Source organism: Scyliorhinus canicula, chromosome 5 (genome assembly GCF_902713615.1).
Source record: "Scyliorhinus canicula chromosome 5, sScyCan1.1, whole genome shotgun sequence".
Classification (NCBI taxonomy): Eukaryota; Metazoa; Chordata; class Chondrichthyes; order Carcharhiniformes; family Scyliorhinidae; genus Scyliorhinus; species Scyliorhinus canicula.
This window is the reverse complement of record NC_052150.1, coordinates 36,693,585-36,718,112: the sequence shown is the minus strand read 5'-3', so window position 1 is coordinate 36,718,112 and position 24,528 is coordinate 36,693,585. Positions and strand designations below refer to the sequence as shown.

At 44.2% G+C, this 24,528-nt stretch overlaps 1 protein-coding gene across 1 annotated transcript in view; it reads right to left on the bottom strand.

Moving 5' to 3' along the window:
- The window catches only part of stt3b (STT3 oligosaccharyltransferase complex catalytic subunit B), a 123,210-nt gene that overhangs the window by 15,395 nt on the left and 83,287 nt on the right, over positions 1–24,528 (bottom strand). Inside the window, exons 6-10 of the mRNA XM_038796908.1 lie at positions 19,747–19,845; positions 14,482–14,628; positions 12,050–12,098; positions 7,507–7,661; positions 981–1,192 (exon numbers count right to left, since the gene is read on the bottom strand). Of these exons, the coding sequence (XP_038652836.1) occupies positions 981–1,192; positions 7,507–7,661; positions 12,050–12,098; positions 14,482–14,628; positions 19,747–19,845 (662 nt within the window). The remainder of the gene's footprint in view (positions 1–980; positions 1,193–7,506; positions 7,662–12,049; positions 12,099–14,481; positions 14,629–19,746; positions 19,846–24,528) is intronic.

The window sequence follows — 24,528 nt, the reverse complement described above, 5'->3', positions numbered from 1 at the left end:
GTGGATAACAGTTATGAGGGACTGGCTGGATTAGGGTTTTTTCCCCCTATTGGAAAAGATTGAGGGATAACTTGATAGAGGTCTTCCAGATTATGATGATCTGTAATAAAGCTGGATAAACAAGGTGGCACTAATGTTATAGCGGTCACAAAATAATTAAGAGGGAGAAGAGGAAAATTATTTTTATATGGAGAGTGCTTAAGAATGCAGAATTTTCCACTACAAGCATTGCTATGGCACAGTTTATTACAAAATATGAAGGGTTGAAGAACAGTGTGCCACCCAGGCACCACTCCAGCAACTTATGTTCCTGATGGATTTATATATAAAAAAAAAAGAGTAAACCATTGATTCTGCATAAATATGACTAAATAACTAAAAGGCACATCCTCAAAAAACTGAACCAAACATCTACCTCTAAAAACTTTAAGCTTCAGGGAAAAGGGTGGCACGGTTGTGGTGGTTAGCACTGCTGCCTACAGCACTGAGGGCCCAGAGTTTGATTCTGGCCCCAGTCACTGTCTGTGTGGAGTTTGCACATTCTCCAAGTCAATGCGTGGGTCTCACCCTCACAACCCAAAGATGTGCGGGTTAAGTGGATTGGCCACACTAAATATCCGCTTAATTGGAAAAAAAATAATTGGGTACTCTAAGTTTTAAAAAAGCTTTAGGGGTGCTTCTATGCAGATAGAAGTTACTTCTCACTTGTGTTCCATTCCATTCAAGTAATACACACTAGTCCTCCAGCAATGTACTTCTGCAACTGGCCTTCAGACCACATGATTGTCTTGGGGTGATGCTATCAAATTTATTTTTCTTCCATTTTTGGGCTGGGAGGTTTTGACTTGCATCCACAAATGATGGGGAACTCACCATTTTCTGATCAGTTATCAGAAAGCTCATGTCCACCAGCAATGCAATAACAATTGTTGACTCATTATCTGTGGAGAAAATCCTGTTGCTGTGTTTAAATGCTTTACCTTGTCATAGAGATTTCCAGAATTCCTCTTGTCATCCTCATCACTGCTGTCCTCAATGGGTGGACTTTCCCGCTGTGTGTCATCACCCAGGTAGTGTTCAAAGACATTGGAGAAAGCAATGGCAGAGAGCATGCAGACAACTGGAGTGAGAGTCAGCATCAGACGCACCATGACTCCGGCAAAGTAAACAGCACTGATTGCATAAAGGGCAACTGTGGAGATTTAGATCATGGGAATCAGCTTATACTCAAATTACAAAAGTTTAGCACAGAAATAAAAGCCCCTTTACCCCAGAAAAAAGTGTTCTAAAATCCAACCATTCATGGTAACCAATTTGCTATGTACACATAGCCGTAATTTTAGTTGCAATCAATACAGTTGGGATTCATCGCAGCATACTTCAGATATTTCTCAAAATGCACACATTTATCTTCAGAATTGAAGTGACAATAACATTTCTCACTAATTTTAACTTATCAGAGTTCAAAGAATTTTCAGAAATGTGATGCATTGTGCAGCACGGTAGCATTGTGGATAGCACAATTGCTTCACAGCTCCAGGGTCCCAGGTTCGATTCCGGCTTGGGTCACTGTCTGTGCGGAGTCTGCACATCCTCCCCGTGTGTGCGTGGGTTTCCTCCGGGTGCTCCGGTTTCCTCCCACAGTCCAAAGGTGTGCAGGTTAGGAGGATTGGCCATGATAAATTGCCCTTAGTATTGGATGGGGTTACTGGGCTATGGGGATAGGGTGGAGGTGTTGACCTTGGGTGGGGTGCTCTTTCCAAGAGCCTGTGCAGACTCAATGGGCTGAATGGCCTCCTTCTGCACTGTAAATTCTATGATAATATAGGATTGTTCTACAACAACCGTATTTTGATTTGGAAAAGTATATGCTCCTTGATGTCAACACCGCTGCATTAGATAAACTCACTGGCAGTTTTCATAGTATTTTTTTTAAGAAACCCCGAACAACGATGGAATCCATTTAACAATGTTTTTTTGCTTCTCCATATCTTTCCTCTCGTTTTCAGATTCAGTTTTGTTACCTGACCAGAAATCAATACATCCTAACCAGGCCATCCTTTGACAGCAGGCAATCGAAAACTGATCAGTAAAATATTGTTTTCAGATTTATAACACAACTTTAAAAGCACATTAACATTTCCAGAGCAGTCAGTTGACCTTTTCCAAGAGCTAATGGCCTATTTTAATTAAATTTGAATGGTTGCAGAAAAATAACACAAAGTATAAACTTATTTTCCTCGCTTTATGTGCACGTACAGGGACACAACCCTCCTCATTAAGCGATAATTTAAGAGCTCAAATTGACAAGGCAGCAATTCAAATTTTCTATCTGCGGTAGCCCGAATATTTGATTTATTCCAAATAGTCATTTGGTAGTACAAAACTTGAATATTGCTAAAAGAGACATGCTGCCAAAGCTTTTCATCTTGCACTCTAGGACAAATATAGGAGAGCCAAATTTCAAATGATCACAAAAATTTATGTGCGACAGCAGAAAGGAGTGCTGACTGGTTGGCAAGTTGACTTTAATTTGCTGAGGCATTGCCATTGAGGAAACAATAGGCTCCCCAAGTTCCTGGATTGGTAGGAGGATGCAGGCGGAGGGCTGGTTCATCAGGTAGGGCCGCTTCCATCATGGTGGAGACTCTGACCAAGGTGGTGTCAGGGGAGTTTGAAAGGCTGTTCTTCAAAAATTTAGGGGAGCTACAGAGGGAATTAATGGCTTTACTTAGTGTGGATGAGGAGGCACTTGCCCTAATAAAGGTGGCATTAACAAAGACATCAGTCGAGCTGTGGCAACAAGGAGATATGAAGGGCATAGAGGAGGCTTTGTGGCAACATAGCGACCAGTTCACCTCGATGGGCGAGGAGAAGCAGAGGGTGGCAGCGGTCAATAAAGAGTCAAGAGTCAAGGTAGAGAACAGGTCGAACAGATCAAGGAGACAAAATTTGAGGATCGTGGGTCTGCCCGAACAGGTGGAGGGCACTAGGCCGACCGAGTATTTTGCGAACATGTTCATCAAGTTACCCAGTGGGAGAGGAGAAGAAGAGCCCTTCCTCTATGAGCTGGGCAGGGAGTATCAATCGCTCTGGCCAAAGCCTACAAAACATGAGCCACCAAGGGCAGTCATAGCTACCATGTGAAGGAGAAGGTTTTGAGCTTGGCGAAGCAGAAGCGGAAGGCGTTGGTATACATATATACCAAGATCTTACGGCAGAGTTGGCGAGAAGGCGGGCAAAGGCAGCATTGTACAGCAGCGGGGTGTGGTTTGGAGTATTCTTCTATCCTGCAAAGATGAGTGACTCACAACTCAAAGGACTTTTATTTTGAGATGTGGAGCCATTCAAAGGCTGGAGGACTGGGACTGAGACGAGATAGGGATCTGGACTGCGATGATCTGGACCAAGAATCTTTTTTCTTTGAGCTTTATTCCTGGATTTTTTTTTCAATGTGTTTGTTTTATAAATGTGTTCTGTTTTTTCCTTATGGATGTATTTTTTCCTGGTTTAGGAGATGTGTCTACCCAGTCTTGCAGTATGGCTGGAGTTCCCGTTTGGTGGGAGTGTGGGATGGGTTGGAGGGTTTCTGGGCACGGGGGGGTCGAGTCGCCGAGGGTGTGGTGGGCTCCAGCAGGGGTCACCACGCTGGCAAATGAAGGTTGGCTCGTGAGCTAGTGTGCAGTGGGGGGAGGGGCTTCGGTTTTTGGAGCCTGATTGAGCAGGTTTTGATGGACCCGAGAGGCGTCAATGGTGGGAGGAATACTGGGTGAGGTGTCTGTAAGAGGAAGTGGATGGAAGATTCTGGGAAAGGGGTAGGAGCTAATGGTAACAAGAGGATGGGGTGGGTCCAGCTGAATGGGTAGGGCCTGGAGTAATGGGGATAGTGGAGAGGTAAGGGGGGTAACCCCTTGGGGAGTAGGGGGAGAGAATGAGAGAGGAGGATTGGAATACAGTGCTAGAATGGAAGGTTGACAGGCCGGGCTTATGAGGGAAATGGGGGGCGGGGGGGGCGGCGGCAGGGGTTGACCAGTGGAGATTTTTACACCTGAGAGATTGTTTTTTTCCCCTGGTGTACAAGATGTTCTCAAGAATTGACTTTTCCGTGGTGGGAAGGAGCTGTTTGCTGGAGTTAAGAGGGTGGAGTATTCAGCAATTGTGATGTTGGATCACGCTCCACACTGGTGATGGGGTGGCCCGGAGTTTTTGTGATGAGATAGGGGAGGTAATTGAGGAGTATGTGGGGTTCAATTGTATGGGGGATGTCTCATCAACAGATTTGGGAGGCCCTGAAAGCAGTGGTGAGGGGGGAGGTGATCTTGTTTAAGGCCAAGGTGGATAGGGAGGAATGCCAAAGGTTGATAGAAGAGATTTTGGAGTTGCATGGGAAGTATATGGGGGACCTGGGGCTCCCAGCAAAGGTGAAAGAATTGCAGGCGAGGTTCAACCTGCTGTCCACAGGGAAAGCGGTGCGGCAGCTGAGAAGTGCGAGGGGAGCTGTCTATAAGTATGGGGAGAAGGCAGGTCGTATGTTGGCAGGCCACAGCGAGAGATAGTTCGGATTTGGGATAGGACAGGGGAGTTGGCGGCGGCCCCGGAGCAGATTAGCAAGGTGTTTGAGGCGTTTTATAGAGACTTGAACAAGTCGGAGCCACCAGAGGATGAGTGGGAGATGGAGTAGTTTTTGGGGAGCAGAATTCCCGAGGTTGGGTGAAATGGAAATGTGGGGATGAGCTGGCTGTTTGAGAGGGTGGAGGATACCGATGTGCGAGGGGCCCCATGAATCATGTGCACATGAAGCCGAGAGGTTTTGAGCACCATTTTGGGGGTTCTACATGTTGATGTGGAGCCCAGTCCCCTGGAAGCCATATTCGGGGCCTCAGACCAGCTGGAGGTGCAGACAGGAGTGTGAGGCTTTTGCTGCACTGATTGCTCACAAATGGATCTTGTTGACTGTTGATGGGGGGGGGGGGGGGGGGGGGGGAGGAGAGAGAGAGAGATCTGATGTGTTGGGCGAGTTCGTTATTGTAAAAAAAGTTCAAAAAACTGAAAATCAAGAAATCGACATGCCGACCAATCTGCACCCCATTCAGAACGTAAAATAATGGGCAGGAGCAGGACATTCAGCCCTTTTAGCCTGCTCCACCATTCACTGAGATCATGGCTGATCTTCTACTTCAACACCATTTTACAGCAGTGTCCCCACATCCATGATGCTTTTAACTTCTAGAAGTCTATCAATCAGTCTTTATGACCTGAGCCTCCACAGCACTTAGGGCTGGAGAATTCCAAATATTCACCACCCTCCGTTGAAGAAATTCATCCTCATAACCACAGTCCTAAATGGCCTAATGAGACAATCCCTTCAATCCATGAATGAAATTAGTGAACCTTTGTTACATTCCCTCTGGCAAAAATACCATTCCTTGGGTATGGAGATCAAAATTGCACATAACACTGTATTCCAGGTGTGGCCTCACCAAGGCCCAATATAATTACAGTAGTTATACTCAAATCCTCTTGCAATACAGGCCAACATATCATTTACCTTAATAACTTGCTTCATCTGAAAATTGGCTTTCAATGACTCAAGAACAAGGGCACCCAAGTCATTTTGAAGTTCAACACTTCCCAATCTCTCACCATTTAATCTCTCACCATTTAAGAAATACTCTATTTCTGTTTTTCCTACTAAAGTGGATAACCTCACATTTCTCCTGACTTTTCCATCTGCCAAATTTTTGCCCACTTGCTTAGTCTCTCCAAATCCCTTTGAAGAGTCGTTGCATCCTTCTCAACTCACACTGCCACCTATTTTTATATCATCTGCAAACTTGGAAATATTACATTACATCCCCACATCCAAGTCATTGATATAAATTGTGAATAGTAAGGGCCCCAAGCACTGATCAATGTGGTTCCCTAGTAGTCACAGCATGCCAAACCTGAAAATGGCCCACATATTTTTCCTGTTTTCTGTCAATTGACCAGTTCCCAATTCCATGTGTTCTAATTTTGTTTACAAAGGTCTCCTATGGGATCTTAGCAAAAAAACTTTCTAAAACTCTAAATATACCAAATCCACAAGTTTCCCCATATCTATTCTGCTGGTTACATCCTCAAAAACCTCAAACAGGTGTGTTAAATAGGATTTCCCTTTTATTAATCCATTTGGATCTGAGCGATCCTTCCATTATTTTCTGAGCGTCCTATTATCACATCCTTTATTATAGATTCTAGCATTGTGTCTACTGATGTCAGGCTAACAAGTCTGTAGTTTCCCCTTTTCCCTCCATTGTTTAAAAAGTGGGGTTATATTTCCCACCTTCCAATCTGCAGGAACCATCCCAGAATCTATAGAATTTTGAAAGAATTTTCCTCTAATATAAATTATTGTGATCAATTGAAATTTGGTATTCTTGTATTTGTCCAGCTAAGTGCAAGACATTTTAATACCTCAAATTCTTAGATCCGATTTTATTGTGGTTCAATAACGGAGAAAATATTTGGGTGCATTAAGTTCATAGAAATGATCGTGCCGCTGGCTAAGTTTTGATTGACATTTTATTTCACACAGCTGGATATGGAATCATATTGATCTCTTTTGTTCCATTCTTTAAAAAAGTGTTCCAAGATTAGACTTTCTGCTCCAGTCTCCTGATCTCACAACGCTTGATGAAATGTGAAATGTTAAGTTGTATGTTACAATGTAAACCACTCAAACAGAAATCAAAATATAAAATCTGATAGAAGTGCTCAATATTTTTTTTTTTAAAGTGACTATTCATTATCTATCCACTTTTATTACCTGCTCTTTGATTCTGTACCATCTGAGGTCAAGAGGACAACCTGCACCCAAAAGCACTGCCAAATATGATCCTTGCTCGATTATTGCCAGGTGCCCAGTGTTTCATCTATATCCAATCCACCCTTGTAATTAACCAGTGTTCCCACCGAGTTGTAGTGGAATTCAGAAAATCCTTAACGATCTTTGAACTCATCCTCATTTCGCAAACATTGCCCAGGCTGCTTGTTAAAGTGACCAGAGTCCCAGATGACCAGAGGCTGCTTTCCCTTTTCAGGGGGAGAGCAAATGACTGGTGGCGATTTGACCGGAGGATCCAGGCGAGAGGCAAGGTTGAGAAGTCAGGGCCTTCATGAATAACTTCTGTCCATAACATTCCAAGTGATTACATAACGTAAGAGGAAGTTGGCTCTCCAGTTTCTCATGCCCAATGCATTACCTGCAAAATGTTCTGATGTGACAAAGCTTTCTCTACCCAATACTTCATTTCCACATCCTCTCAAAGTTTCCCCATTCTTTACAGATATATAAAAATAATTATTACAACTTAAATTAATTGTAAACTCCACAATTAAAAAGCTTTGGGATGGTTGTATAGTGCAAGTTCTGCTGAATGGCATTTTCAACAATTTTTCTTTTAAACAAAATTTTTAAACATCAAATCTAAAAAACAAAATCTGATTATAGCCATTTTTCCTTACCAAATACTCTTTCATCATTGATGTTTTTGATGCAGAACCATAGGCCGGCTGGGAAAGTGCAGACCAATATGTGAAGATCAAAAAAGAAGGAAACCCATGTTGTCGGTTGATGTTCAGACACAGAGGCAATGATGGGAATGTGGATTTTTGCGTATCTGCGGAACAAATCACAAAGATCAGCTTGCTCATGCTACATCTCATCTACATGAATAAACTGAACAGGATCCTACAAAGTCAATGCACACAATCACAAGGAGAGAAGTAGGATGTATTCGCAGTCGGTGAGGTTTCCACATGGCCAACCCACCCAACATGCATATCTTTGGGCTGTGGGAGGAAACCAGAGCACCCAGACAAAACCCCCAATCAGACATATGGAGAATGTGCAAACTCTACACAGTCACCGAAGATCAGAATCAAACACGAATCCCTGGCGATGTGAAGCAGCAGTGCTGACCACTGTGCCACCGTGCCGCCCGTGAGCTGAGAGAAATTCACCAGGGCGAGTAAGGAGACAGCAGAGATGGCTGTGAAATTGACAGGCAGGAAAAGCTTTAAACACTGAAATATTAGACTTGTTTCCCTTGCCTAAGTGAAAGGTTTTTACACAGACTTCACTACTTTGCAATTTTCCCACCACAGGCTACATAACAGAGAATTAGCTCTCAACATGACAGAGCAACTGTATTTCATAACACAACCATACATTGTCAAAATCTTCCTCTTCCTGGAATAAGGTCTCCTTCCCAGTGACCGGGTGTGCATTGTGGCCGTCAAGGTCTCCAGTTTCCTTGAATTTCATTGCCTCCAGCTCCTTTCAAGAATCTGCTGGTAACATCTGCAGGATCTCACCATTTAGTACATTGTCCAGATAGGTGTCTGGTGTTTTCCAGGGACCACACTTCCATCACTTTGCTACTTAAGAGGCTACTAAGAACCAGAGGGTCCTCAATGATGTTAGTCAGTGATTGGATTTCCACAGGTACCCGCTGTAATACTGTGCCTTCATATAAACCAGCATTTTTCTTAATCAAAAGGGATTCCACTCATCTTCAGCTGGTATGTGACCACTCAAAAGGTATGCCTATCTGTGCAAGATATTCTGCAAGCTGTCATGAACCCTTCATTTTCCACCAGTAACATCGCCCACAGGTTTTCACCTCCAAGCAGTTAGCAAATGGCTCCTTGGAGACAAGGGCTACCCTCGAAGCACATGGCTCATACTTACAAGAAGCCAACTGATATGGAGGAAAAGTACAACTGGAGTCATATGGGCAGAAGGGCAATCATTCAATAAGCCACTGGATGGCTGGAGTTTGATTGCCTGCATAGATCTGGACGCGCCCTTCAGTATGTACCAGCAAGGGTGTTCATGATAGTACTGGTCTTCTGTCCCTTGTGCAAAATTGTGCTGTAGGAGGGGACTCGAACTGGAGAAGAGGAAGGCTCTAAATCCAGGAGATGGGACAATGGTGTCTATGGCTACTCACCTAGCTGGTAGAGGAGCCCACATTGGGACTGATCCACGCATGATTCAGCTGAATTATGAAGTCTTATTGCACACCGATGCTGAACTCACTGCCCCCTCCCCCAAACATATCACTTCCACTGTCAAAATTTCTCCATCTCATACACACCACTTTAAAACAAAACACTCAATGACAGTCGGCAAAAGCTTGTATAGTCACTTCTATTGCAGCACCATTCATAGAATCTGAGAACAGGAAAAATAGGCTTCTCCCGCAATATTTTTTCCAGTTCTAATCCTGATCTGAAAAATGGAGATTGGGCCTCGGAGTTGGGGGAAGTACAGTCCTGGTTGTTCCTTTTCGCTATCTTCAGGTTCTGCGCATGTTGTCAGAGAGAGAAAGGCTGCCCATCTGCAGTGGGTTAGGATTCCTGGCATTAGGCTGGTAAATTTTCCTTTCAGAGCAGGAGACTCCTGCAGGGGAGGGAAAGCTAAATACAAATAAAACAGGAGAGCAAAAGAATGAGAGTGCGATGGATGACCTAGAAGAGAAACACCATTACAAGAACAGGAATTTGGTTCAGTGAAGTTAAGGAAGCAGAGGGAAGGCCCCAAAAGCAAAATAGGCTTGCGAGAAGCTAGAGACTCAAGGTGACAGGAGAAGATTTGTAACTCTTTAGCACAGGCCTGCGAAGCAGTGATTTCTGTTGGCATGGTTGAGTATCCGAGGGTGCATGGAGGGTGAAGCTTGAATTCACGTGACAATCCAGAGTAAGGAACATCAGAAGGAGAGTTCAAAACCCTCGGGGTGGAGCCTTGTTGAAGACATCAGAAAGTGTAATTTAAGAAAAGCGAATGCATTCAGCATCGAGATTGAAACCCTCAGGAGAAAGGCAGAGTTCAGTGAGACTGGTTGGCTCATGGTGACAGACATCTTGGGGGAATTGATGAGTATCTGTCTTAGTAACATTTGTCACTTGGTTTCAGAATGTGCTGTCTACACAGGTCACCTATTTGTTTGCTTGAACTGTGTACTTGTGAACATTAAAGACAAATTTTGTAACTTGTATTATCCTTACAAATCTGCATATATCGGTAAAGTTAAGTTGGACGAAAGCGTAGTGTAATATAGTTAATTTAAAAAATTTAATAAATGTTATTTGTTAAAAGTTCATCAGCAAACTTGGGGGACTCTTCAGTAGCATCCCTTCATGTTTGTAAAAAAAAGAATAAAGTTAAGATTCACAAAGCCAGGTTCCACCCTGGGATCGGACTGGTCCAATACTGTCAGTCAGGCCTCCTCACCCAATCCCCCCTAAGTGACTCACACATCCACCCTTCCTCACACAAATACAACCTGAGCCACTTTACCCGTACTGGTTCTGCTTCTATCCATCTTGGCCACTCTCTCTTGTCCCTGCTATGCGGCTCCAGCTCCTCCAATCACAGGTCCCACCCCCCTCCCAACCCTGCTGTTTGTCCAATCACAAAATCTGTCCCTGAAGGAGCAGCAAGATTGAGAGAGAGGGAACTTGTGATTAGATGAGCTGATGCAGCAAGCATGGGAGAGACAGAATCTATGATTGGAGGAGCAGCTTACCACAAGATCGCTTGCTGCTCCCTAATCAATCACACTGCATTATTTTCCCATTCTCAACAAGATCCCTGTGCCTACAATTATTCAGCTCAGGACATGGAGGAGAGATCATACGAGAATGACTTTGCTTGAATTTTTTAATGTGACATTTCCAGATGAAAACTTTAACCTCCCCTACAGCACTGGAGGGTGCGTATGAGGCAGAGAGGGCACTCCAAACGTGGAGAACTGGTATCTGAATGAGTGATGCCACTCACCTTTCCTGCCCTTGAGGTCGCTGAACCTCTTGCAGTACTGAATCCAGCTGCAAGGGAACACATACCTGCTGTTCACTTCATCAGCCATGCTGTCTTAATTTGTAAGGCTGGCCTCGTTTCCCTGGCCCTGTGGGCCTTCATAGTCTGAAACATGACTTACATGGAAGTGCCAGAGAGCTAAGGATGTGGGAAGCCTTCCCACTTAGGCTTCCATTCTTCTGGTTGCTGAGCCTTCACTCAAGTTCTGAATGGAGCCATTCTGATTCCAGCTGGGGTCGCTTAAATAGAAATCCTTTCATTGACAGGTGTTGGTCAGGAAACCAGAAAGCGGGTGATAAAGCTGTGATTGAATTAAACAGTCTCAGCAAAAGTACCCTACACTCATCAGGCTCACTGCCCCCATACTGCAAACAAGTCAGTTCCAGGAAAACTTTACACCAAGTTTCCAATGCTGTCTGAAGGAGAATGGCAGACTGGGAATTTAATCCATAATCATGTACGTTCAATTTTTCGGTTCACCACTACAACAAAAAAAGAAGAAAATTGTTTCTAGGTGATGGCATTACCAGTCCCCCTACTGAAATAATTAGCACACCCTTCCCAAGAATAATAAACACAGACCACTGACCATGTGCCCACAAAGAGGGAGGGGGTGCATCCCTCTGCGTGCTCAGTTCAGTGAGGTCAGTAAAACTTACGCAGGCAGATATCTATTGCAACAACCATATAAGTGAATAGCCAGGGAGCTGAACTAATGGAAATTTACTCCGATTTAAAGGTCAGAGTGGTACTAAAATATTTTGTGGTGTTGAAAAAGACTTTTATTGTTATAAAGTCACAGCACTGCCATCAGTACAAGAACAAGAAGTTTGAACATGGCTATTGGAACACCACATAAAGACAATTCATCGCTTAAATCATGCAGATTGTATCTATTCAGGCACGAAAACTAGGCTGTCCAATTAAATTGGGTTGCCCTACTTGCAATGTAAGTGGAGTAATGATTACAAACATCAAATCTCAATTTCTTCAAGAACAACAATTTCTTAGAAAACAACCAAACCATTTGGCATCTTGTATTGTTGACCACTGCTATAATTTCAGAATGAGCTTTGGTAGAGCACTCATTGGTGTAGAATAGTTCATGAATGTAAACAATTATCTTTCTTCCTCACTCACCATGCCCTTGCTGCAAAAAAAATAAAATAAAATAACTCTTACCCTGTATCCCAGAGTGAATAAAATCTCCCACTCCATGGTGCAATATAGCCTGGAACAAACAAAGTTGCAACATTTTCTAAATGCAAACATTTGATACACATGCACTTTAAATTTAAACTGTGAAGACATCTATGCATTAGAAATTTAAAAATAAAAAACTTAAGACACCATTATAGAATTGACTGTGCGCTGGCTGCAATACAGATCATAAAGAAATCTCCAACTCCAACCATTTACCAAGACTGGCAAAAGGGATATAAAAGTGACAGTGCAAGAGTTTCCCAGCAGCACATCTTCATTGCTCATGATGTCTCAGACTGGAATATCAGTCGACAATGGCCAAGTTGGAGGCAGTTTCAGGTTGCAGTCTGCCTCCAGGCCAACACTTACTGTGCAGTACTGACAAGTGCTGCAATGTCAAAGGTGCCATCTTTCAGATGAGACTTTAAACTGAGGCCTGCTCGGGTGGACGGGAAATATTCCAAAAGCACTATTATTATCCTTGGTGACCTAGCTAAAATTTATCTCGGTTAACGGTCACAAACAGCAATATGATAATGACCAATTTGTTTTTGTGTGCAAATGGACTGTCACATTTCCTCTATTGCTGTGACCACACTTCAAAATCACTTAATTGGCTATAAAATGCTCGAGAAATCTAGTAATTGTGATATTTTTCCAGATATTTACTTAACCTTTAATAAAAATTTATCAATTCAGCATCAAGAAAAATATTCCACACATCCTTGACTCTAAAATTAAATAATATTTATTTGAGGCTAGCTAATTAAGTTTTTTGTCTTTTCTGCAGCTGTTTGCACTGACAGTTCTCTAAATTTTAAGACTTGGATTATTCTCACTCAATCTCTTCACATTAAGAAGTGTGACTCAATTGGCACTTATAACTTGGGAAACCTAGGTCTCAGAATTGCCATTAAAAGCATTTTTTTGAGATTTGGGATCCATGTTTGCATGCAAGAATAACCTGCTCTGTGAGGAGGCATGAATTTTCAAGAGTATTAGCCATCAGGGACGTGACTGCATTAAAGACCAAAGTTGTGAGTGTTGAAAACTTATTTCAAACAGTCTTAAGCAACTAGATTTATTTTCTTCAAAATCCCAATACTGGTGCAAGTTTGATTTGTTTATTGCTACATTCTTCGCATTGTCACCATTATTTTAACTGGTAATACGTTTCATCAAATGATAAACAGAATGTTATAATCTTAATTGCAATTCTACTTCTGGACAGCAGTGAGTCATTTAAGGTACAGATTGAGGCTATTCGGCCCATCAAGTCGACGTCATGTCCTCTCCCTATGGAGCTGTCTAATCAGTTCTATTCCCCACTCGGTCACTGTAGTCCTGGAAGTTTATTTCTTCAAGTGCCAATAATTCCTTTGAAATCACTGATAGTTTCCACATCCACCATCATGGGCAGCGGGTTCCAGGTCATTATAACTCACTGCATAAAATAAATTCTTCCTGACATTCCCCTACATTTTTTGCCCCAAATCCTAAGTCCTTGTGCCATCAGGTAACAGGAATGCGTTTTCCTTGGCTACCACACCCAAGCAGTCATAAATTCATGGCTTATCTACCCGAAGCACAGTCAGCCTTTCCAGTAACACTTCCATTTCAACTTTCACACTATCCTTTGGCTCCACTATGCCACTAATGCAAAGAACTCATTAAGCATTCTAACCATAAGCACATATCACCCTCTTAGCCCCAAAGAGGGCCCACTCCACCTTTTACAATTTACATGCTGGCCAAAGATTTTGGGTTCCCTTTGTGTTAATTAACTACCAAGCTAGTTTCAAACTCTGTTTACCAATCTTGCGTTTATTTTTAATTTTCCTCTTCACTTCCCTTCCACCTACTATAATGGACCTAGTTGTCTTTAAGTTGAAGTTATCAAACAGCCATGGAATTGGATCCTACACACTCAGGAACAGGAGGCTGCATATTACAAAGAACACTATCTTATTTTGACAACGATTGAGGCAGTCTCTGGATTATACTATGTGAACAGGTCTTTAAAAAATTTTTTTTGTTCAGAGTATCCAATTATTTTTTCCAATTAAAGGGCAGTTTAGCGTGGCCAATCCTACTACCCTATACATCTTTGAATTGACACTGGGAGACTGTACAAACTCCACACAGATAGTGACCCGGGGCTGGGATCGGACCCGGCTTCTTGGCGCTGTGAGGTAGCAGTGCTAACCACTGTGCCACCCTGTGAACAGGTCTAAGGAACATCATGCTGCACCAGAGACACAAGTATTGCAATTTAGTTTCTGGTTATAAAAATGGAGTCTTTATATTCTGCATCAGACCCTGCAATCATAATCTGAGTTGGGGGGAGGGGGAGGGGGGGGGGGGGGGGGGGGGGCAAACTTAATAATAGAATGATACGGTGTTAGACTCACCAGTATAAGTTAAGTAAATAACACTCAGAAACACCACTCCAGCAGCAAGAGACACCCCCAAGAAAAACAGCGTCTGGAACTCCTGCTTTGTCAGCCTGTCTCTCAAATACTGCAAGAAGGCATACGCTTGCATCAGGGCAAATACACCTGATTGAAAGAGAGAAAGTTAAAATGATTTGCAATCCCCTAATTAACAAGTAGCGCTACATGTTCAAAATTCAACAAAATTGCATAATTAGTCCAATCGGGATATATTTTACAATAATTACTAATTAGTCCAATAGAGATATATTTTACAATAATTACTAATTAAATTTGATCAAAAACAAAGTTCTTTAAAAAAACCACTTGGCAAGTCAAGGCAACAAAATATTTTTGACATTCAGAAAGTTACCTAGGTACAAGGTTGCATAGTGGCTACAGGACAATCCTTTCTCATCCAATTAATGGAAAATTAAGAGCAACATGGTAACTAAATTCTATAGTAAAAAACCTGTTAGCCCAAGTGTCAGAAAACGTATTGGGTTAATTTGTGATGGAACATTTTTTAGATCACTATTTAACATTTACTGCTCATTTCTAAAGAGAAAGTAGGAATGCGTCTGCCCTGCGCAAAAGTGGGAAAACTACTGCCATTAGCTCCATTACACCCATGGGAATGGCCAGAAGAGGCTTGGCAACGGGTACATGTTGATAATGCCAGATCAAAAACGGGGAGTTCGGGGAGCTGGTGGGGGGGGACTGACAATGGGAGTGGCCCTGGAGGAGGCGGGGCCAGGCAGTACGAAAGCGCGGGCTTTCTGCGGGTTTCCCGCGCTGGGAGATGGTGGGGGCGGGGTCGGGGCTGAGACGCGCGGGTCGTTGCTGGCTGTTTTCTTTTCCCACGCAAGAGCGGGGGGGGGGGGGGGGGGGGGGGGGCCCGTTGACGGGCACGATGGAGGAGGGGTAGTCCCGCGTGGGGAGGAGTCGGAGGTAGGGCGGGAGTCGCCGGGGTCAGCAGAAGTTAGCTGGCTCACGGGAGTGCTATGGAGGGAGGGGCGCGGCTAGGAGGGGTCCTAGACTGGGGGGGGGGGGGGGTAACCTGGTTGCTGCTGAAACGTAGAGCGAGGCTGCTCTACGAGGCCCCGATGGTGAGTGTAGCCACAAATAGGAGGAGGTCGGAGTACTTTCGGCTGTACCGGGGGCGATACCACGAGCCCGGTGGTGGCGGCCACCCTCAAAATCTGGGGGCAATGGAGACGGCATAGGGGAGAAGTGGGGGGCTCGATGGAGGCCCCGATACGGGGGAACCATCGGTTTGTCCCAGGGAGCATTGATGGCGGATTTCTGGGCTGGCACAGGGCAGGGATTAGGAGGTTGAGGGCCCTGTTTGTGGAGGGGAGGTTCGCGAGCTTGGCGGAGTTAGAGGGGAAGTTTGGGCTCCCCTGGGGAACATGTTTAGGTACATGCAGGTGAGGGCGTTTGCCAGGCAGCACGTGGAGGGGTTCCCCTTGCTGCCCCCACGAGGGGTGCGGGATCGGTTGCTCTCGGGGGTGTGGGTTGGAGGGGGGAGGATTTCGGACATATACCGGGTGATGCAGGAGGTAGACGAGGCCTCGGTGGAGGAACTGAAGGGTAAATGGGAAGAGGAGCTGGGTGAGGAGATTGAGGAGGGGACGTGGGCGGATGCCCTGGAGAGAGTGAATTCCTCCTCTTCCTGTGCGAGGCTTAGCCTCATACAGTTCAAGGTGCTGCATAGGACCCACATGACTGGGACGAGGATGAGTAGGTTTTTCGGGGGAGAGGACAGGTGTGCTAGGTGCTCGGGGAGCCCAGCGAACCACGCCCATATGTTTTGGGCGTGTCCAGCACTGGGGGAGTTTTGGAAGGGGGTAGCAAGGACGGTGTCGATGGTGCTGGGATCCAGGGTCAAGCCAGGCTGGGGACTCGCAATTTTTGGGGTTGCAGTGGAGCCGGGAGTGCAGGAGGCGAAAGAGGCCGGTGTTCTGGCCTTTGCGTCCCTAGTAACCCGGCGGAGGATCTTGCTCCAATGGAAGGATGCGAGGCCCCCAAGCGTGGAGGCCTGGATCAATGATATGGCAGGGTTCATTAAATTGGAGAAGGTGAAATTTGCCCTGAGGGGATCAGTACAAGGGTTCTTTAGGCGGTGGCAGCCTTTCCTGGAATTCCTGGCGGAACGGTAGGGAAATAGGGGGGGGGGGGGGGGGGTTTGGATCGGTGGGAGGGAGAACTGTGTATATGGGTTTGTGGGACGTGGCGGGTGTTATCTCTTTCCCTTTTTTTTCCTTTGTTTGTAGTTGCTTTTGAAGTTGGGTGGGTATTGTTCTTGGGGTGTTACCGCGGTTGTTTTGTTAATAGAGTTGAGATGTTTATATTTTGTAAAAATTTCAATAAAAATTAAAAAAAAAAGATAATGCCAGATCAAGGGTGTATGTTTCTAAATCTAGTAGATTGCTCACTCGAATAGGCCTAAAGTTGCCATCATGAAGTCAACGTCAGTGGAGAAAGCAATTGAAAGATTGGGTGAAACCTTCAGCAGATTTGGTCACACTGAAGAACCCGTGTGCGGTTAATTTTGCAGAGTTCGTACACAACCCGGAGAATTCAACACAACGAGTTTGTTCCTCATCACCCTGCCACAAACGGGCTGGCAGAAACATTTGTTGAGAACAAGGTTCATTGTCCAAACATTGGGAGTTAATTCCTGCTTGCAGAAAAACTGCACACTCAACAACCAGTGTTGCTAATGGTAAGACGTCAACTATGTACAGTATTTAATTTGCGAAAACCACCCAAGACAAAAATAAAATAGTTGAGAAAAAGCAGCAGGATCAGGTCATACAGCGGGAAAACAAGGCAAAACATTGTATCTTTCATCAGGGTCAAGAGGTTCTGGCAAGAAATTACAACACGTGAAAAGTGGATTCATGCCACCATTTTAGTAGACAAGAGTCGGTCTGCTACACTGTACAAACCTGAGACGATGTAATATGGAGAATCAACCTTTGGCAACCAAACCAATGTGCCAGAGACACAACCAATTGTGCCAAAAGATGATCCGGACCTTCCCGAGAAGCTGACGTTAATCAAACCAATTGGGGAAAGCAGTACCTCAGTTGGGAGCCAGACACAAAGTCAACCTCAGAACACGACGTCGACTCCCGTTAAGATGACCAGGGGCGACGTCCAAACCAAAGACACCAGAGGTTGAAGCAGGTACCAAGAGACAGATGCATGAGGTGCGCTGACAATCATAAAATGCCAGCCGCCAAGCTACTGCCATATTGACAGCTGCAGTTGATTGATTGTTCACGTTGCTAATTGATTGTTAATGTTATGCTGTTTATTTTGCCTGGGACCTTTGATTTAAAGGGGATTTTCCTAAATGTGTATTCATGGTACTTGTGTTTCCTCACTAGCAGCCTTGTAATGGAACAGGGGCACTTTCAGAGATGAATCACATGACGTCATCGGACATTTGTGCAGGTCATAAGTTCATAGGATATAGGAGCAGAATTAGGTCATTTGACCTATTGGGTCTGCTCCGCCATTCAACCATGATTGATATTTATCCAACTTCACTGACTGTTCATTCTCCATAACCCTTCAATCCATTACCAATTAAAGATCAGTCTAACTCCTCCTTAAATTTACTCGCTATTTACTAATGAGTAAGTGTGCATATTATGTACAAACAGTGAGAATCACTAAATAGCCACAGATATGGTATTAAATTGTCCCCATATGCTTTTGTACAACATAGACCATTAACAGTCCCAGGTGCTTGCAAGTTATACAGTAGTCCCCCGTTATACCGCGCTCCGCAATACCGCGGTTCGCGATATACCGCGGGGGGGCTTATGGACCCCAACTGTCAGTTGTGTCAATTTCAGCGGCCGGCTCACTTTGATCCGGAGAGGGAAGCTGCTCTCTCACTGAAGCAATCAGCCGGCCGCTGAAATTGACACTGCCCGCTGCTCTCTCCCTCCAATCAGTACCCCAGCAGCCACAGCCTGTACCCCAGCAGCCACAGCCTGAACCCCAGCTAGAGGGGAGGGGCGATGTGAGACCATGCTGGTCTTGCAGAGGCCCGTACGACCTCCTCCTGTGTTCTCTGCTCTCTCCCTCCAATCAGCGGGCAGTGTCAATTTCAGCGGCCGGCTCACTTTGATCCGGAGAGGGAAGCTGCTCTCTCACTGAAACAATCAGCCGGCCGCTGAAATTGACACTGCCGGCTGCTCTCTCCGCCAATCAGAAACATTAAAACTTAAAAGTTGGATTGGAGGGAGAGAGAGCAGCTGGCAGTGTCAATTTCAGCGGCCGGCTGATTGTTTCAGTGAGAGAGCAGCTTCCCTCTCCGGATCAAAGTGAGCCGGCCGCTGAAATTGACACTGTTTTAATTAGATCCACGATGGGGGGTTTTAAATTTATTTAAAAATCTATGCTAGCGCTTCCCATTGAGAGTCTACGGGGGTCTGACCTCTTCCCCCCGCCCCCCGTAGACTCTCAATGGGAAGCGCTAGCATAGATTTTAAAATAAATTTAAAACCCCCATCGTGGATATCCGCGGCTCGGTTGCAACGCGGGTGGCTGTCTTGGACCCCAACACCCGCGTTATAAAGGGGGACTACTGTATCAGAACTATATACATGGCCTCTGCTTGGTAGAGTCGATCTTGAAAGCACCACATCTAGAATGCTGATAAACAGTCGCACCTTAAAAGATGGAATGTAACTGCATTTTGATCTGTATCTCCTCGGTATTTAACTTTCCTTTATTATACCAAATGATTTTCTGATTCAAGACAGAACTTAGCATATGGTGCAAGAAGGAAAGAGCAAGTGAGTTGGGAAAGATGGTCCCTATGACATTAGTCTGTCAGACTTGTACAGTTCAGGATAGCAGAATTCACGGTAGCATGGTGGTTAGCATCAATGCTTCACAGCTCCAGGGTCCCAGGTTCGATTCCCGGCTGGGTCACTGTCTGTGTGGAGTCTGCACGTCCTCCCTGTGTGTGCGTGGGTTTCCTCCGGGTGCTCCGGTTTCCTCCCACAGTCCAAAGATGTGCGGGTTAGGTGGATTGGACAGGCTAAATTGCCCGTAGTGTAAGGTTGATGGGGGGATTGTTGGGATACAGGTTACGTGGGTTTGAGTGGGGTGGTCATTGCTCGGCACAACATCGAGGGCCGAAGGGCCTGTTCTGTGCTGTACTGTTCTATGTTCTATGTTCTAAATTGCTCGGTGTTTAAAAATGAAGCTACTTACCTGCTGCTGCCATATGCTCACTGGTTCGGATTGGTTGAAAGCCCACAAACGGTACTTGCATTGATAATATTAAGCCCACAATGTAGAAGGTGCTGTAAGCTGTGTAAAGGAACAATGTGCAAATATTATTACTGTTCCAAACCCAACTCTGCCAAATATGCTTAAATAGGTTCATTCTATGAACAGGATTCTATATTCAAAACCACTGAAACTCCAAGAACCCCCCCCCCCCCCCCCCCCCCCCCCACCCCCTTAACCCATGCAACATAGCACCACAGCATAAAATGAAAAATTTGAAATATCCAGGTACCAAGAAACACAATCCTAGTTTAAAATGAATATTAAGATACATGCTTGTTAGGGTTATAACCACCCAAATTTCTAAATGTAAAATCTGTAAATGGATTTTTCAAGAATCCAAAAAAAAGTTTAAAACCCTTTTGCTTTTTCAAGTGGATGCAGGAAATCCCATTGCACTATGCAAAGAACAGGGGAATTCACTTGATGACCTGGCTAACATTGATTCCTCAAACAAATACCACCAAAATATCAGATCTCCCACTTCATTGCAGTCTGTGGGATCTTGCAGTATGAAAAATGGCTGCTCTGTTGTCGACTCTTCAGAAATACTACATTGACTTTAAGGTTGGCACGGCAGCACAGTGGTTAGCATTGTTGCTTCACAGCACCAGGGACCCATGTTCGATTCCTGGCTGCGGTCACTGTCTATGCAGAGTCTGCACGTTCTCCCAGTGTCTACGTGGTTTTCCTCGGGGTGCTCCGGTTTCCTCCAACAGTCCCAAAAGACATGCTATTAGGCGAATTGGACATTCTGAATTCTCCCTCAGTGTCCCAAACAGGCACCGGAATGTGGCGACTAGGGGATTTTCACAATAACTTCATTGCAGTGTTAATGTAAGCCTACTTGTGATAAGGAAGGTTATTATAATATCCACAGCAAGGTGGTTAATGCCCCCTGAAATGGCCTAGCAAGGATGGACAATAAATGAAAAGAAAATGAAATGAAATATTAAAAACAAAATTGCTCGTCACAAGTAGGCTTCAAATTAAGTTACTGTGGAAAGCCCCTAGTCGCCATATTCTGGCGCCTGTTCGGGGAGGCTGGTATGGGATTGAACCGTGCTGCTGGCCTGCCTTAGTCTGCTTTAAAAGCCAGCTATTTAGCCCTGTGCTAAACCAACCCCTGTTGGCCCAGCCAAAGACACCCACATCCCATAAATGAGAAAATAAATCCTCCATTATTGCAGCTAAAGTGACATACATCAGGCTATTTTTAAAGTTGTTTAAATGCTACTGTGCAATGTGTGTTCCAGCTCTCCAGGGTATCTCAGGACATAACTGTTCTCCAATTATTAGCAGCACTAAGAGATACAAGTGATAGGCTAACTCCCTTTGATTGCAGAATTGTGCACAGATGATACATAAAAAGGGAAGTGAAAGGGTCATCCTCCAGTTTAAGTAACAATTCAACAAGTTAGCCAAGACAGAAATAGGGAACAGTACATGGCAGAAATATAAAGCCAACTTATATTGGATCATATTACATGCATCAGGAACATATGAACCATGTTGGCGGCACTGCAAGTCATTTATGTGAAATATAATCCAAATTCCTTAAGGAAAGTCACTTTGATAAGCACAGAGAACACTGGGTCAAGTGAAATGGCCCGCACATCCTTAAAATCAATCTCACTGGATTAAAGCTGTGGAGAATCCTGACTTATTAAAAATAACAATCCAAAAGAATAAAATATTCTTACAGGGCTCGACGGGGTACTTGCAGGATGGATGTTTGCTCTGACTGGGAGGTCTAGGACCAGGGCAGAGTCTTACAACAAGAGGTAAGCCATTTAGTACTGAGAGGAGGAACAACTTCATCGCTCAGAAGGCGGTGAATCTTTGGAATTCTCCACCTTCAGCTGGCTGTGGAGAATCAGTCAGTATGTTTAAGACAGACATTGATAGGTATTAAAGATATTAAGGGATAATGCAGGAAAATTGCATTGAGGTAGAAGATCAGCTATGATGTAGTTGAATAGCAGAGCTCACTCAAGGGACCAAATGGCATACTCTGCTCTTATGAAAGATTACACTGGCAGACTTCCAGATTTTGATTCTGGTTTCACAAACAAGCTAAATTTAATGTTTCTGGATTAAAAATGGGGCAATTGTGGTCTCCTTTAGGGAACTTATGAAACAAGTGTTACATGTTAATTAGTCCATTTCCTCCAGCTGTTGAAGAAAATAATTCCATCACGAGAAGGGTAGCACAGTGGAACAATTGTGCGACGTGATTCTCCAAAAAGCTTTCAGTAAAATAAGTCTGCTGCCTATGCTTTTCCAATATTCCAGGTGATTTCACAGGCCCTTCTCCTTCAAAGTGGCCATGTCCAGTATTAGTTTTGATTTAATGCATGATGAAAATGGCTTCAAACAGTATAAATCATCTGATATTCATTTTGTCCCATGCAATTTTTGAGAGAGATATGCAATGGTAACACTGGCATTGTACAAATGAAAACAAGACACACATTGACCCATGGAGCAGGAGAATAAAAGTCCAATTCCCTTCACTGCTCATATCCTATTTATGTTATCCCAAGGAGGAGATGCTTACTGAAGTAATTGGAGTGGTGCTGTAAAAAAAAAACATCCTGAAGCTTTTCCCCTTGTAAACAACAACGTTATACTTTATGAGAAGAGTGTGCTTAATGGTTGGCAAGTGGACTCTGATTGGAGAGGCATTGCCATGGAGAATGCACCAGTTAATGGTGACTGACAGTTAACTGCAAAGCATTTTTCAAAAATTTAAACCATCAAGACTACTCTGAGAAATGAGACAGCAAATGGCTATCACTTACTTTGTTTAGCTGAAACAGATGCAATGGGATCCATGCTCTTTTGGTTTGCCCAGAACAGGGCCTCGTGTATTAATGGATGTAGCTTCCAGTGCGTGCAAATGCTACACACTACGAACCAGACTGATAATGTTAAATTGGTTGCCAGTATAATTTTTTGCACACTGAGGAATATTTAGCAAAACCTGTCCAATCGCAGAATTGTTTGCGGCTTATCAACGTGGGCTGGTTAGGTACGGTCTGTACTTTGTCTGTTGCAAACAGAAGGGAAACGGTATTTGACATGATATGCTAGTCTTTCGGACTTACAGCCTACACACTAAGCATCACACTGGCACTGAAATTCATCTGCCACATTACTCAACTTGTGATGGGGATGATATCTTTTTGGCTTGACGGCAACATCCTATTAGTGGTAAATACCACTAGTGTTGCTGCTTCATAGTTGCAGTGTGAAGCAGGTAGCTGCACCTATTGCTAAAATATTTGATATAGCTTACCTAACCCGAAGGTAATCAGAGGTAGACTGGGCACTTTTCAGGGCCAAAAGTGACAGCCTTCGGCCCATTCATGAGTTTGCGCGATACACAGCACAAAATGATTTGCTGAGCACCTTCGGTCTGTGCGCATTCAGGACCTCCGGACCTTCCCGTTGCTTGCCATTTTAACAAAAGACCCTGCTCCCATGCCCACGTCTGTCCTTGGCCTACTGTAATGTTCCAGTCAAGCTCAACGCAAACTGCTCATCTTCCGGTTAGCCACGCTACAGCCTTCCGGTCTCATCATTGAATTCAACAACTTTTAGCTCTAGCCCACCCAGACCCGTTTGTTTTCATCCCATTTCATTTTCTTTCTTCATATATATTAACCCCCCACTCCCCAATCTTATCCAGCTTTCCTTACCCTTTCTCCCCTTTGCTTGCCCCTTCCCCTCCCCCACATCTACATCTGTCACAGTTTAGCCTCTGATGTTAGTTTCTCTGCTGTTTGGCCTCTCAAACCTTTTATGTCATGTCTGGAGACTGCCAAGAGCACTCTTTTCCCATGGTTTCTGTGGCTATTAGCACCCCGTTTCCCTGGGTTTCAGTGGCTATGACTTATCTTTCATTCTCACTCCACATTATAGATATTTCCCACATTCTTTGACTGTTAGCTTTGACAAAGAGTCATTGGACTCGAAACGTTAGCTACAGATGCTGCCAGATCTGCTGAGATTTTCCAGCATTTTCTCTTTCGTTACAAAATGATTGAATTAGGATAGTCATTATCCCATAGGAGGTGTCTGATGTGCCCCATTTCAGCATCAAGATTTTGTGAACAAATGGTTTGGGCCAATTTAAGAAATTGCCAATAAGGCCAATTGTATAGCGTGTGGAACCGCAAGAATCTCAAAGCATGTGTTGATCAGTAACGGTAGGTTTGTTGTAGACAGTGGTAGAGAATCCTCTGGCAGATTTCTCAACTCGTACGTCAAGGAAAGGGAGCTTATTTGACTGCTCCATCCCAAAAGACGAATTTGAGCACTGGATGAAGTCCATTAAGATTATTACATGCTGCCACAGATTTAAATGTAACAAACTTATCATCCAACATATCGGATATATGAAAAGGAGATGGCGGTTAAGGTGGCATTTCTCATTGAACCCACAGATGTTTACGAGTGCTGGGCTAGAGGGCATCGCATGGCAAACCATTTATTTGGGCATACATGGTGCCGTTAAAGCTGAACTCAACTGCACAAGTTGCTGAGTTCCGTGCTGCAGCCTAATGATCCTATAGCGTTCTTAAGAGAAACATTGGTGAACAGGCTAATAAAGTTGAATGAACACATGGACACAGCACTGCTATCGATTAGCAAGTCCTGTATGGTCTTTGCAAATGTGAAGGAATCCTTCACTGCATA